General features: G+C 39.8%; 1 protein-coding gene across 1 annotated transcript in view; it reads left to right on the forward strand.

Moving 5' to 3' along the window:
* The window catches only part of C2H10orf67 (chromosome 2 C10orf67 homolog), a 121,292-nt gene extending 111,076 nt beyond the window's left edge, over window positions 1-10,216 (forward strand). The window contains exon 15 of the mRNA XM_034760265.1: window positions 9,228-10,216. Within this exon, the coding sequence (XP_034616156.1) occupies window positions 9,228-9,292 (65 nt within the window). The 3' untranslated portion in view covers window positions 9,293-10,216. The remainder of the gene's footprint in view (window positions 1-9,227) is intronic.
* Window positions 10,217-14,012: the final 3,796 nt, after the last annotated feature.

A 14,012-nucleotide genomic window follows, 5' to 3' on the forward strand; every position in this document is an offset into this window, starting at 1 on the left:
GTTATGAAAATGAATTGCTTCATCAAAATAAAAGAAGATGTTAGACCCAGGCATCATCGAGAAACTCCAATTATATCCAAAACTTAGGGCTTGTCCACACAGAAACTAAATGGGTGACAAACTGGGGTGCAAATATACAGCACACTAAGTCGCGTGTGGACCCTGCTATGGTGTACTAAAGTTTTGGAGTGTGGACAAGCCCTTAACTGTCCTTTTATCATAGATAATTAGAAACTTTCCCATAGCACACACAAACTTGTTATGCAGTATAGTATGAAATGTCTTTTTTTCTTTACAATTATGCTTTAGAATGTTCTGCATATTTTTCTGAAAGAGAATCGTTCACTAAAATAACTGATTCTCAGTGAGTAAGGAACTTTAAGAAAGAATAATTCTTATAAAATTACATATTTACTCCTGTTTGTTCCCTAACTCACCCTACTCCAGCTATGAAGATGTGCTTCGGGGTCTGATCCAGCATTAAAGTCAATGCCAAAGCTCCCATTGACTTCAATGGTGCACAATCCAGCCCTTGTTCTGTATCCCTTTCCACCTCTTGCCAAACCATATATAACTCTAGCTTTTCAGCACCATGGACACTCTATACTGTTCACAAATTCTTTCAGCAAGTACACTTTCCTAGTCAGAAATTTACTTTGTTTTGTAACCACATATTTTCTAAAGCCAATTCTGAACAGAAATTACGGTCAATCAACATTATTCATAGTTAGTGGTGGCCTTTTGTTCATCTTCCAGGGAGCTGTAGCTTGTTTAATTCGGAAGACTTGGCTCTCTTGGTACCATTTATCTTATTTGTTTAGAATAAATCTTTTTTCTTTTTGCAAAAATCAAACAAATTACAAAAAAATAATGATCTTCTAATACATTTGACTTAAGTGTAAGGATCAAAGGGAGCATTGCATTCAGGTAAGATTGGATGAACCTATAGCTTGTTTATTATTACTGTGATTATTTGAATTGTACAACTGGACATCTAATTCACATGGTGGTGTTTCTGTTTCCTGACTGGATTAGTGGAATTAGTAGTAAAATCATAGAGATTTCAAGATGACTGTGCTAACTCTTCCAGCATGAACCTTATGTGAGCCTATATTCACATGATTTTTTCTGAGATGTTCGCTTTCTGCAAATGCTCTTTCAGATAAATCACTGAGAAGAATGTTTGTAGAAAGTAAATTAAAGAGGTTGTTAATCAAACAAATCTTAGCAAAAAAAAGTTTGATATTTACTAGCTGTACTTTTGGGACGGCCCATATCCAAAGCCCCTTTCATGTAGATTGGGCATGATTGTTTTGTTTTGTTTTAAAGTCAGTCTCTTTCCTTTTATAATTGAACACATTGGGAGCATACAGGAAATATAACACAGAGAAAGAGGGTGTATGTAAAGGTTTCAATGGTTAACAGATTATATTTTATAAATATAATAATTTTAATAAATGAAGACAATATTTCATAACAAACATCCTAAAACCCCAAGAGTCTGTACACAAAGGAGGGCCCTATTCTGCAGTCTTACTCCCACTGAGTGCTACTTACTTATGCAAATAGTTCCATTTTTAGTACTGCTCAGCATGACCAAGGTCCATAGGGCCTGATCCAAAGATTTAAATCAATGTAAAAGTCCACATAGACTTCAATGAGTTTGAATCAGGCCCATAAAGAATAAATTAGGACTTATCTGTACTACAGAGCCTCTGCCAGTATATATGTACCAGCAAAGCCTCCTAGTGGAGAGGCAGCATAAATTGGCAAAAAGAGTTCTTCCAGAATAGCTAAACCACCTCCCTGAATGGCATTAGCTAGGCCAGCAAGAGCACTCTTTTGTTGGTTTAGTTGCATCCACAAGGGGTTGTGCCAGCATAGTTATGTCGGCAAAGGGGGTGTGATTTTTTTTCGCACTCCTAGCCAACATACCTATGCCGCCAAAACTTTGCAGTGTAAACCAAGCCTCACTTCTCATCTTTATTGAGGAATGAGGATGATCCATCAAGATAATTGTGAAGTTATTGTGACCTCTTCCACTGCATTGTACATGGTTTCATAACTAGCGCTTCAGTTAGATCAGTATCTTGACTTTTCTGAAACACTGATATTTAATGGCAGAAGAGGTACTATTTTAATCTAAAGGTAAGATGTTGATGATTTATTCTGAACAATAATATGCTTTCAGCCAAAAGAGACTGATGTATTAGCAGAATTTTTTGTTTGTTTCAAAAGTGGTAAATATACTGTAGGTTACAGAAATTATGTATAAAGGGAATAGATAAATAAGCCTGTGATATAAGAAGTAGTTAGTATAGTCAAAGGATGGATGTGTACCTTCCAACATTTTAAAAATTGTTATAAACAGGTGTAATACATTTTATAAGTAAAAATTTGCAACAATTTTTATTCTGTTTCTATGTAACAGTGATAAATGTGGACAGCTAAGAACATCTAAGCCTTCCATTGTATGACACGCACTGCAGTTGATTTTATGTACTCTAGAAGACTTTTCTCACAGTCCAGTATTTGGGTACTATTGACTTTGTAATCTCTAGACACATTCTTAATGAGTAGAAAAGACACGAATCTCAGAGATAAAAATACAAAGTAACAGTGACTCTTTACGTGGGTTGTCAGTAAGAGAAAGCTCAAACATAAATATCTGATGCACAGAGGTAACACAAATTATTCTGATAGATTACATTGTTTGTTTCTGTTGCAAATTACTCTGTCAATCCAGGAAGAGGAGGTTAAGAGGTCAGTCTAAAAGTGCTTGAAAGGATACTGTCAAAGAATTTTTTCATAAATTTAAAATACATATTTCACTAATTATTTATAATATATGCACACACCAAATAAAGATTCTTATCTAATTAAGAGACTTCTACTGTAGTCAGTGGGAAAACGCCCATTAATTTTAATAGGAGCAGGATCAAACCCTTATATGTTAAATTAAAACCAGATAAACTGGTTTGCTGTTGAAGGTCTCCAATAAATGTTGCATTCCTGGAACTGATATGGTTTAAAAAAAATGTGTGTCATAATGGGGTTATTTTTGTTTTGGGTTTGGTTTTGTTTTTTGTGGGGGAAAACATAGAAAATTACATGGACTTTGAAAACAGACTTCAAAACTTGCACTCTTTCCTTACACCTATCTTATTATGCTTGTTAATGTCCCTTTAATATGGTAATAATTGCCTGAAAACTGTAGGTAGTTTTAGTGTTTTTATAGGTAACTTTAAAAATACTGGTTTAAAACTCCTAGTGGCCTGGGCAGATGCATGACGATGGTGTGAGTACCACCATTACTCCCATATACAGGAAGGATCAGATCCTGAGAGGTTCTTTAGGATGTTGAGAATTTTTTTTCTGAGTGCTCTGAACTCCCATTGAAATCAATGGGCTTGATCCTTCACCTACTGCAATCATTGGCAGCTCTCCCATTGACTTCAACGAGTGTCAGATTCAACCCATTGGCAGTTGAAGATGCTGAACACATTCAACAGTTGGCTCTTACTGATTTATAAACATATTCTTGAGCAGTTCATATAAAGATACACCATTTGTTTCCTGATTTTGTGTTCCTTTCGCACCTCTCACCTCCCTCCCCCTTCCCCCCCCCAGTTCTTTCTTCTGGCAGTTTTCAGTGCACAGTAATAAACTTTGGAGTTCTGGAGTGGTGCAGTGACATTTCAAATGTGCAGAGTGAACTATTTCTGTGCTGACTCCATTCATAAACATAAATCAGGCTGCCCACCTCTCAGAATTTAGTCAAGTCCAGCGATAGTAATATATTGCCTACCGTTAGACAGCTCCATGTTCTCTTGGACTACAGTTCATAGGTTGGCATATTCTTTGGGGTATTAACTGTGTCCCAGCTTCAGAACCACTGACACACCTAGTAAGTGCCACATGTGAATATACTACTCATGTGTATTCCTTATATAATTTAACAATTTAATCCATAGATATCATACTACCCTTAAAAAGAAAGTAAATATCAATACCCCTATTTCACAGATAGGGAAACTGATGTGCAGAAAGGTTTAGTGATTTCCCCATGGTCACAGGAAGTCAGTGGCAGAGCCAGATTCTCCATCTTTTGATCTATCCATGGCACTGTATTGCCTCCCTTTACCAAGATGCATTGCATGTTGGTCTTGATATTCAACACACTTTCACTGGAAATGTAGTCTGCATATAACAAATTATGTTTTCATTATAGAATGATTCACTGGGAACTATTGAATAAAAAAAGATTATAATAATGTTCGCAGCTAATGTCTTGATATCATCCATATCACACTGCAACTGGACAAAGTAGTACAGATGCTACAGCAATGGGAAACAGATATAGGTACATTTCTGAAAAATAAAACCTGAACATACAATTTTTAAAATAAATTATAGGATTTAGCTTAAATAAAAGAAACTTAATTTCCTTTCCATAGAGGTGACCAGGGGCACTTTTTTTTTTATATCATCCAGTACTATAGGTAGGATACTTGACTTAATAAAAGAACTGAACAAAATATGTGACAAAGGAACAATATGATTATGGAATCTAGAGTGTCTGAGAACAAACATTATTGTGATCAGAAAAGGTGCCAGAAGCTGCTTTGCATTACCCTCCCACTGGCATTAAGTCCTGTTTCTGATTAAGGACTATTTGTCCCACCAGGAAAACATTCTTCCTTTTCAGACAGGCTCCGAGTTTAACTTGGACATAGCAAGAGCAGAGGGGAGCTTTTAATTGACGGTGGTGGTTTTAAACGGGCACAGTTATGGGTACTGCACTGTGTAGGTTTGAGTATTAAAGATATACAAGTTATAACCAAAGTTTATTATCTATAGATCACCAATCTAATGTAATGAACTTGAATATATCTTGAAGCAGGCACTCTATTTGGTTACACATCTACAGCCAAAGGAATTCCTGATGGCACTCCAGTAACTCCAGTGTAACAACAGCGGGGATTGCTTTGGCCCATCATGCTTAAAATGTCCAATTCCTGTCTGAGAGCTGTGTTGCTACCTGTACGGTGCACAGAAGAGCACCAAGTTTGTCTTTTCCCTGTGTTTATAAGACTTGACCAGGCTAGGTGCTGAACATCTTCTGTTCCCATTTTCTTTAGTTAGAACTGAAGGCATTCAGCACTCTGGATCAGCCCCTAGTCCAGAATACAGAAATAATTAATGGTCACAACCATAAAAGACTCAGCTTGAAGATTGTGGATCGAGTTCTCCACTGCATCCAAATAGTGCTGGATGTAGCAGTGAGATGGGGCTATCAAGGAGTCAGTTATAGATCCCCAGTCCCTGGTCATGTCCCCTCGGCACAGGATAGAACAGCCTGGGGGATGCTGTAAACGGCATCAGCTGGCAGGGGTCTTCTAGTGACCAGCTCGCTATTGCCAAAGCGCATTGCACTCCGGCCACTCCCCCTGCCCTGCTCCAACATGTCCCCTGCTTCGGGGAAGGAGGTGTAGTAGCCAATTTTGATGACTCTTCTCCTGTTGGAGGTTCTCGCCAATGGTACCCCAGTAGGTGGCTTGAGGGAGGTTTCTCTCTCTTTGCACCCTATGGATGAAATCCTGGCCCTATTGAAGTCAGTGGGAGATCGCGATACCAGATATCAGAGCGAAGGGTGCGTGCATGTGTATATATAATGTTTGGAAATATTTTTAAATATTGTGTGTGTCAGGACACACAAAAACAGGGAAACAATAGGTTTGCCATAAATGATTGTTTGATGTTCTATTTTATGATGCAATGTGTTTCTGCCGTAATAATGTAAATATAAATTAGACCCTTAGCTTAATTTGTAAATGTTCTGATAAAATTACTGCAAAATGCCAGTAGGACATGACATATTCTTGGCATCATTGAGGCTGAAAGATTTATGGAACTTTGGCGGCTGATTTTACTCATGAAAAGGACAAGGTTGGAAAGTTGGCTTGTTTATTCACTAAATAGTCTCCAGTGCCTCTTCCAATATAAACCATGGGAATGTGGAACTCAGACCAATATTGACAGTATCTCATTGAAACATTATAGTGATAACTTTATCAGTGGTATGTGACACAAGATGGCACCAGACCATAACGTGCTGTCTTCATATAGGTCTACAAACATTTTAGATAAACTGTTTGCTTACTTTTAAAGATCTCTGAAATGCTGTTAGCACATGTATTTGTTTTACTGAATTTAACATCTATACTTTTCAAATTGTTTTAATTCATGGGGTGCCAAGAACAAGAATAAATTACAAAATCACATTTAATGTTAGTGACTCTTTAAATGGAATTTTTCATTCAAACTTTGTCATTAAAATAGAAAGACCTTTTGGTTGTGACCATACAAGCATAATAAATTGTGTATGTTTGTGATACTGAATGAATCTTGCCCATATGCTGCACTGCAAGGCTACATGAATGAAGCATTTACCAAATCAGGCCCACCACATTAAACAGAAAAACAATCTTTATTCATGGTAACTTATCAGTTTCAATTAATCAACCTTAACAATAGAAATTCTGATGTGTTCAAGCAACTTGAAAGCAATAGGTCATCTCCAGGGCAGCCATGTTGTGTCTTTGTGCCTATGGCTTCACACAAAGCAACATCTCCAATAAATGTACATATACAAATTCATATGTGTGCATATATACATGTAAGCACTTAGCCACACCAAGGCCTATAACATACAAGTCTGCATGTATGTACAGTACTTGTTTACCTTTTTGTCCTACAAAATGTAATTGTTTTCTAGTATTTTTAAGCTCTGTAAGTTTAAACAAAGGAAAAGAAATTTCCATTGGATGACCATCCTTTCAGTTTCTCTGCTGCTATGTGAATGGCATTGTGAAAACCTTTCCAATGGTATTGAAAAGGGGTAACCATTGGTTTGATTTGGTTACACGGTTTCGTAAAGAGCTCCCTCCCACTGCCTTAGGGTCTGTGAAAGGTCTGTGACCTGTTTAGAACTGCCAAGTGAAATGTCATGTCGCCCCTCCCAAATGGGAGTATCTGCATTCATTTGATCAGTATAAAAAATGATTGGGGATGGCGAGATCAGTGCTTTTGAATTGCAATTTATACCAGTTTACAAAAATGCACATTGTTGGAAAAGAAAACATGGAAGTGTTTCTTTCTAAATTGCATTACCTGTGAAATGTCATTAGTCTTTTTAGGATATTTACATCCTATTTTTTACTATCTAAAAGAGAGACTTAAAATGAAGAAATTCTGTATTGGATTGTGATATTAATGAATATTGTCCTAGTTAATGTCTTGTGCTTAGGTTTGCTATCAGATATTTGGGGGACAATCTTTCCTGATTCTTTTTCAAATTCTGTTTATAGTTTTGTAGCCACTATCACAACTATCATTTGAGGATTTGGGGTGATGCATAAATTTTCCTCACTTTAGTGAAATGACACAAGGATAGTATTTTCCAGAGATTTAGTTTATGTAATGTTCAACATAAGAACATTCTTCCTTTTCGTGTTAGGTGCATTGCCTATTGATTGCTTGTCCATAGATGTATTCATTAAATACTCAATTTGTTTCCATTTAACTAGCTACTTCCCCGGGCGCACATCATAATCTACCCCCCAAAAGTAACACAGGATGGGATGTACATATTTTAAATGTATAATGGTGAATTTATTATCTGTAGCTTTCTATTTACAGTGAAGTTATATCTAGTAGATATCCAGCTCACAAAGGGAGGGCATAAAGTCTCTGTGATGCATTGGTGATTCCAGGAAAAGGCGTACATCCTATGTTCTCTCTATGGAAAAAATATACACCTGAATCTTCTGTTTACATTGCATCTTCTAGTTATGTCAACAGTGAACGGACGGCGTTATTTGGTAGTGTTCGCAGTTGTTCAGAAAGCTCTGAAAGCAGGTCCTTTTGTGTTATCCAGCGGCTTTCAGGAGGACATTAGTCCGGCAGAAATCATTACCTTTCCCAAAGAATTAGAAATGTGCTGTTCTCATCAGATGAAATGGGACGTTTGATACCTTTGGGGTTCCTCTGTAGGGTTCTGTGGGTGCCCATTGAGTTTCTTCAACTTTCAAAAAACAAAACTTCCGTAATGGAATAGATGACGGCATTTCTTTAATTCATAATAAGCTCTTCACTGATGAGATGGCATAAGCGTTTCTTCCTACACATGATCAATAGTGTTGAATTTAAAATAGCAATTTTGCACAGAAATTTTATTGCATCACATTTTTAATGTATGTCAGCATTTGAAATGAGAATGTTAGCTCTTTAGTCGGTAGTACTCCGTGTGAGATACATATATACGGTATTCTGTATCCCCCCGCCACACACCCCCAATAACTCAGAATGTAAATCTACCTCCGACATCAACGCCTGGACCCAGAAAATCACTGCTTAGCGTGATGGCTAAGCACTTCTCCTTATAGACCCACAATTCAGAAGTGGAGCAATGTCTACATAATAACCCCCCAGTGCTGCCCACCATCCAACACTAGCTGCTCTTTTAAAAAATAAAAAATCATAATGTACTCATTATAAATGGAAGGCGTAGAGCAAATCAACATTAAATGTAGACTAAAATGAACATAAATCCGAAACAAATAGGAAAGGCAAAAGGTGTTTCGTTTTACAAGTTCACCTGGTCTGTACAGGTTATTGTAGAGAGGCTGGCGGATTGCTAAGGGCTCAATGCTGCTACTACACCGCGGTAAACCAGTGACTTGGATCATAAAGATGACACCATGGTTTAAAACTAGGGTGAGAAAACACATGAATGGCAAAGTGAAAGCTGAGCTTCAGGTTTGTATTGAATAGTGGGCACTGGTGGCTGTGTTGCACATAACTGCGCTGTTGTAGTCCATAGTACAAGTGTCCAGAATAACTTGGGGACAGAGCAGGCTTTGCTGGGGTGCAGGCGGAAGGCTCGGTTCTGCCGTCACTTTCACTGTGAAGTGGATCACTATATTTCAGAGTCTATGCTTTACATTGCTGTTCACAAGAAACCCCAAGCTCCTGGTCTCCTAGTGTGTATCAGGGGAACGCACAAAACAAACTCCCGAACACCTTCATTCTATTTAGGAAGTGATCTGAAATAATGCAACAAGTCGAGCAAGGTTGAGCCTCAGCATGAATAACTTTGTTCTGACATGTTTCCTGCATGATTTGTGCCCCGATGTTTCATGTCTTCTCCATCTTTTCTCTTTTAGTTTCTGGGGATGAAGAATTTGTTGGGGGTCCTCCTTTCCCTTCACCTCCGTCCACGTTGACTTAACAGTTGGAGCAGTGCCTTCTGTGGGGAGAGACAGAGAGAGAGAGAGAGCAGGATCGCAAGGAAATAAATGCCCATAGGTCTTCATATGGTCCCGGCAATGTTTCTATGTGTTGCCTCGCTAGGAAGCTGTGAATACTTTGATTCTCCAAAGTAAGGTAGTGTATATTTGAAGTTAATGACAGGAATTTAAAGACGCAGCTCTCCCACCTGCACGCTTTCCTTTCTTGAAGTTCTAGGTGATTATCAGAATGGGGATATGAACGTGTATCCGATGACATTTCCATCTTGGTTCCATATTTGTTCCATGCATGGCCTGATTCGCAGTTCTACTTTTTTTTTTAAGACAAAGTTTTATTCTGAGTGAAGACTGAACTTCAATCAAATACACCACCAGCCTTGTTTAGAAACCCCTAAATTACACCACATGAATGTTAAGTACCTTGCTTTAACTGATTTTGATTTAAGAGCAAGCATGAACGGCTGGAAGTACAAGGCTTTGATTGCAAGCTTTTGAACCATAAACAGAGCCCGATCTTGAAGCCTGTACGTCAGTAGCTCCGTCGACTTTAATAAAACTTACAGAGAGAAGAAAGACTGCATGATTTGGCCCTTAGATTCTGCCTAGACCAATAGCAGGAGTGAGTCTAGTGGCATTGATGTTTTATGTGCTATTGATTCATATTTTCTTTTTCTTATTCATTGACATCTCTATTTTCAACGCTATCCAAGGGGACTTAAATTATACAAATTAAAACATTTCCATAGTTACCATGAACTGGTAGTTTGAGAAATTACAAGTTATCAGCCAATAGTCTAAGCATATTTGTGTGTGTATCATAGTTGTGTGTTTAAGTTGTTGTATAAATATATAATATTGTGTTTTAAAATACTGACCAATAAATGTAAAAGCGCTAATTTCCTAAAGAGTTGCTTGATCGGTTGTGAAAAGCTTTCCGTCATACCTTTCTTTGACGACTACCAAAGAACTGCTTGCTAGTGTCATTGATAATCGACTGCGTTCAGTCCATAATTTTCATTTCCATTGATCTGTTTTGCAGTTTGATTCAACTTCTCCTACATGAACAACGTTAAGAGATTCATCATTTATGCTGGGCAAAACTTTCATAATACTTCGCAAAACTATTCATTAGATCCCAGGAAATATGTTCCTTTTCGGTGTCCTGTGAAGCGGAAATGTTTAACCCTGGGTGGATAATTTAGTAGAAGAGTAAAAGACTTAAAGGGTTTAATGGGGAAAAGCAGCCTTATTTCCATCCCATGCCCATATAGCTGCACACTGCAGTCCACCATTATTCGAGCTTCATCTACTATGCACTATATACCACCGTCTCCAAAGGATTGTTGCCCTAGAAACGTGTTTTAAATCTCCTGCTATATATCAACACCTTGTTTTAGCAGTCCTTGGCTGAATTACAGTTACACAGTTTGGCGCTTCTTTCAAATTTCCTCCCATCACTTTGGCCAAAGAAAGGAATTTTTCTCCTTTAGAAATGAATTGGCTTAATTAGTAAGTAGATTAATGGCAATTGCTGGTGAGTTGGTTTCCAGCAGAGTTTCACCAGAGAGGGTTAATCGGAGTCAGGTCTGGAATCTTTCCCAGAACTGGCTGCCAGCCATTTCCGTCAACCAATCAACCCCATAAACAAATGCCCTACCAAGTGAAATCGGGTTTATATTCTTACTGTCATCCTGCTAGAGTAATTTCCCCAAACAGCGGCAACTTCGAAATGTGGTTGAAACTGGTAGCTCTGAATTTGGGTTTAATACCCAAATATTAAGAATACTTGAAATGTTCCATGTGATGTAAGAATGTAGTTGTTGGTCAAATCAGAATTCAGTACACATGAAAACTGGCTCCAACAAGAAAGGATCCTTATCTGTAACAATCTGTTCTAAACTGATCATAATGTGAGGCAATAGCAATAACTTAAGATCTAGAATATTGCAAAACACTCCCAAAATCCATTGCCACAAAATATGGTACGAACAAGGAAAACCTTATGCACAGAGCTGCACATTTTGCAGTCTTTACACTCATCTTTCCATACTGATAAAAATGCATTCATAGTTTAACACGCAGCTGCATTAGGCTTGCAAAAAAAAAAAATCCCTGCTGAGAAATGCATATAATAGGAAAAACAGATCGGCTGGACAGCAATGTAATTAATGCCAGAAAGGGCTGAGGCCGGTTTCATAGTTTGTCTTTTGAGTATATCAAGACGAGACCCGGTGAAAAATGACGCATGCTTTAGCATTTCAGAAAGCTGGCAACTGGCAGAGCCCCCCTCCTCCCCTTTTAACTTTATGCTGCTGAACAAAGGGGTCGGCAGAACTAGCTAGGTTGTAATGAGTTCTATGTCCCTAGCACATTAAGTGCATCATGGAAACATATTGTATCGAAATAGTTTGGAGGAGAATACTGGGGATGAAAGAGAATGGGTGCTTTGATCAGCTCCCTGGGGTCCTGAGTGCGCACAGACCGACTTGCAAGGAGTTATTCAGCTCCAGCTAGACACACTTACAACACCATTCAAAGAAATTTGCATATCTGTAATTTATCACATTTGTCCCGAACATTTTTGCAAGGTAAATAAAAGTTGTCTGAATAAAAAATATCAATCATCAGAGGTGGGGGGGGGGAGAGAGGAAACTGTTTAAGGCAGACCTCAAAAGTCTGCTCAATGCGAAATAAAACTTTTACCCATAACATTCACAAAGTTTATTTCAATGAGTCCCTCTGACAGCAGGTTAAATGCTAATAAGACGATTGGCAACAGCTTCCACCAAACCGCTAACCAGCAAAGCGGGCGGTTTCTCCTTGTCTGAGAAGTACAACTCCCAAAACTTACTTCAGGACCCAGGAAAACAGATTTTTGGCTGTTATTGTGCAAAGATAGGGTCACACCTTGTAGAGAGCAACGAAACGCTGCATTCTCCGAGGCCACATACAGACCATGCAATGCCTTCCCCCCTTCACAGCCTTGCTAATTTCAGTATTTCTTGTTACACTAACGAACCTTGTTTGCAAAAACTCGCTAACCCAGGCGGATTAAAGATCCGCAGGTCTGTGCACTAGGAAAAGCCCCTTTCCAATGCCCCACTCGCACAAGAGAAAGGCGAACAGGCAGGCATTGTTCGGCGTTTTAACAAACTCCAGTTAAACAGCAAACAAGAATCTTCAACTTGACCTTGGGAAGGGGCTCTGTGCTCTAGATAATCTATCACCCCACCCGGTGACAATGATGTATTTCCAAGTATTGCCCGATGAAAAGATTGATAAATTCGCCGCTGCACAGCCTGAGCGCTTTGGAAAGCGGCATGCGCCCTCCTCAGCCCCAAGTCTTGGGGGAGAGCGCCTCGGGAGCCAGCCCACGTAAATCAGCACTGTAATATTTCTTTAGGGGCACGAAAAAGCTGTGGACAACACTTCTCATATTAAACGCAATATTTCTTTGCTTTGGCGGGGGAACAAAAGTCATAGCAAGACGTCTTTGTGGCTAATTCAGTCAAAGGCACATCCCTGGTTCCCCTGCAGAAAGGTCAGTGTCGTTGTGTATGGTCCACCGAGGGGGTGTTTTCACAGTGCAAACGGAGCCAGCTGTCCCTGTCAGACTCTCACCACTGGGGAGCACACACTGCGTGGCTGTTAGCCACGTCCTACACCTGCGAGTGTTACCGGGTACCAGCCTTTCCAGCGCTTTTTCTTCTTTTCCCCAACTTTGCCAGCCCAGTTCAAGCCCTCGCTGACTGCATCGGGAGCAGGGCAAACGCTGGGAAGGGAGAAGCTTCGCAACTTCTTGCGGGTGTCTATGGGGCGCCTACCAAAGGGGCTTCCAGTCTGCGTGTTACATGTTTGAGAAACTTCCTAGTAATTCCACAAAACTTTAATACGTTTGTGTTAACTGAAGGACCCCTTGTTTAACCCAGAGATTTCCTTGCAAGCTGAGGCACCACACGGGGGCCGTAGCCAACCATAAGTCATTTATAAGTGGCTCGTTTTGTTTTTAATTTTATTTGCATTGCATAGAGCAGGGAGCAGTCCCGCAAGAGGCAACTTGTCCCATCTCTTCCATTGCCAGCATTTTAAAACGCAAAACTCCTGCCGCACATCTAAAGATTCAGGCAGGGTTTGACTCCTGCTCCGGCTAGCCGGGGAGCCCCAAGCTATCGCTTTAATTGGGACGGGAACTTAATGAGCTGAAGGATTTAGGTTGCATTTCAAAGTTGACTCCTAGTTCTGTGCGCGTAGACCGGGGCGGTTGGTAGGGTGGCTAGAGCTGCAGGTCTGCAAAGTCATTTCACTGGGATACGTTTTAGGGGCTATTTTGTGGTTCACATACTTGCTCAGCCGCTGCTCCCGCAGAAGACACACGCATTGCTCCACTCGAGAATGCGTGGATACCACATGCCATACGTGTAGCATTATTGCTGGTGATAGGACGGGACCCTCTGGATTTATTCTTCTCTGTGTGTGGGGTGGGGGGAGCGCAGTTAGCGGGGGGGCATGGCTGAGCGAGCCCGGCTCTTTGGGATAAAGGCGAGCCAGCCGGGGAAGCACTTAGCGCCGAAGTTATTCTAATTATTGTAGCTCTGCTGTCGCCTAAGGTAAAAAAGACGGAACAAATCGCTCTCCCCGAGAAGGGCTGTTCGCTTTGTGCTCCCAGCTCCCGGGCTGGGGATGGCACTTGCTGCCCTGCCC

Source organism: Trachemys scripta, chromosome 2 (genome assembly GCF_013100865.1).
Source record: "Trachemys scripta elegans isolate TJP31775 chromosome 2, CAS_Tse_1.0, whole genome shotgun sequence".
Lineage (NCBI taxonomy): Eukaryota > Metazoa > Chordata > Testudines > Emydidae > Trachemys > Trachemys scripta.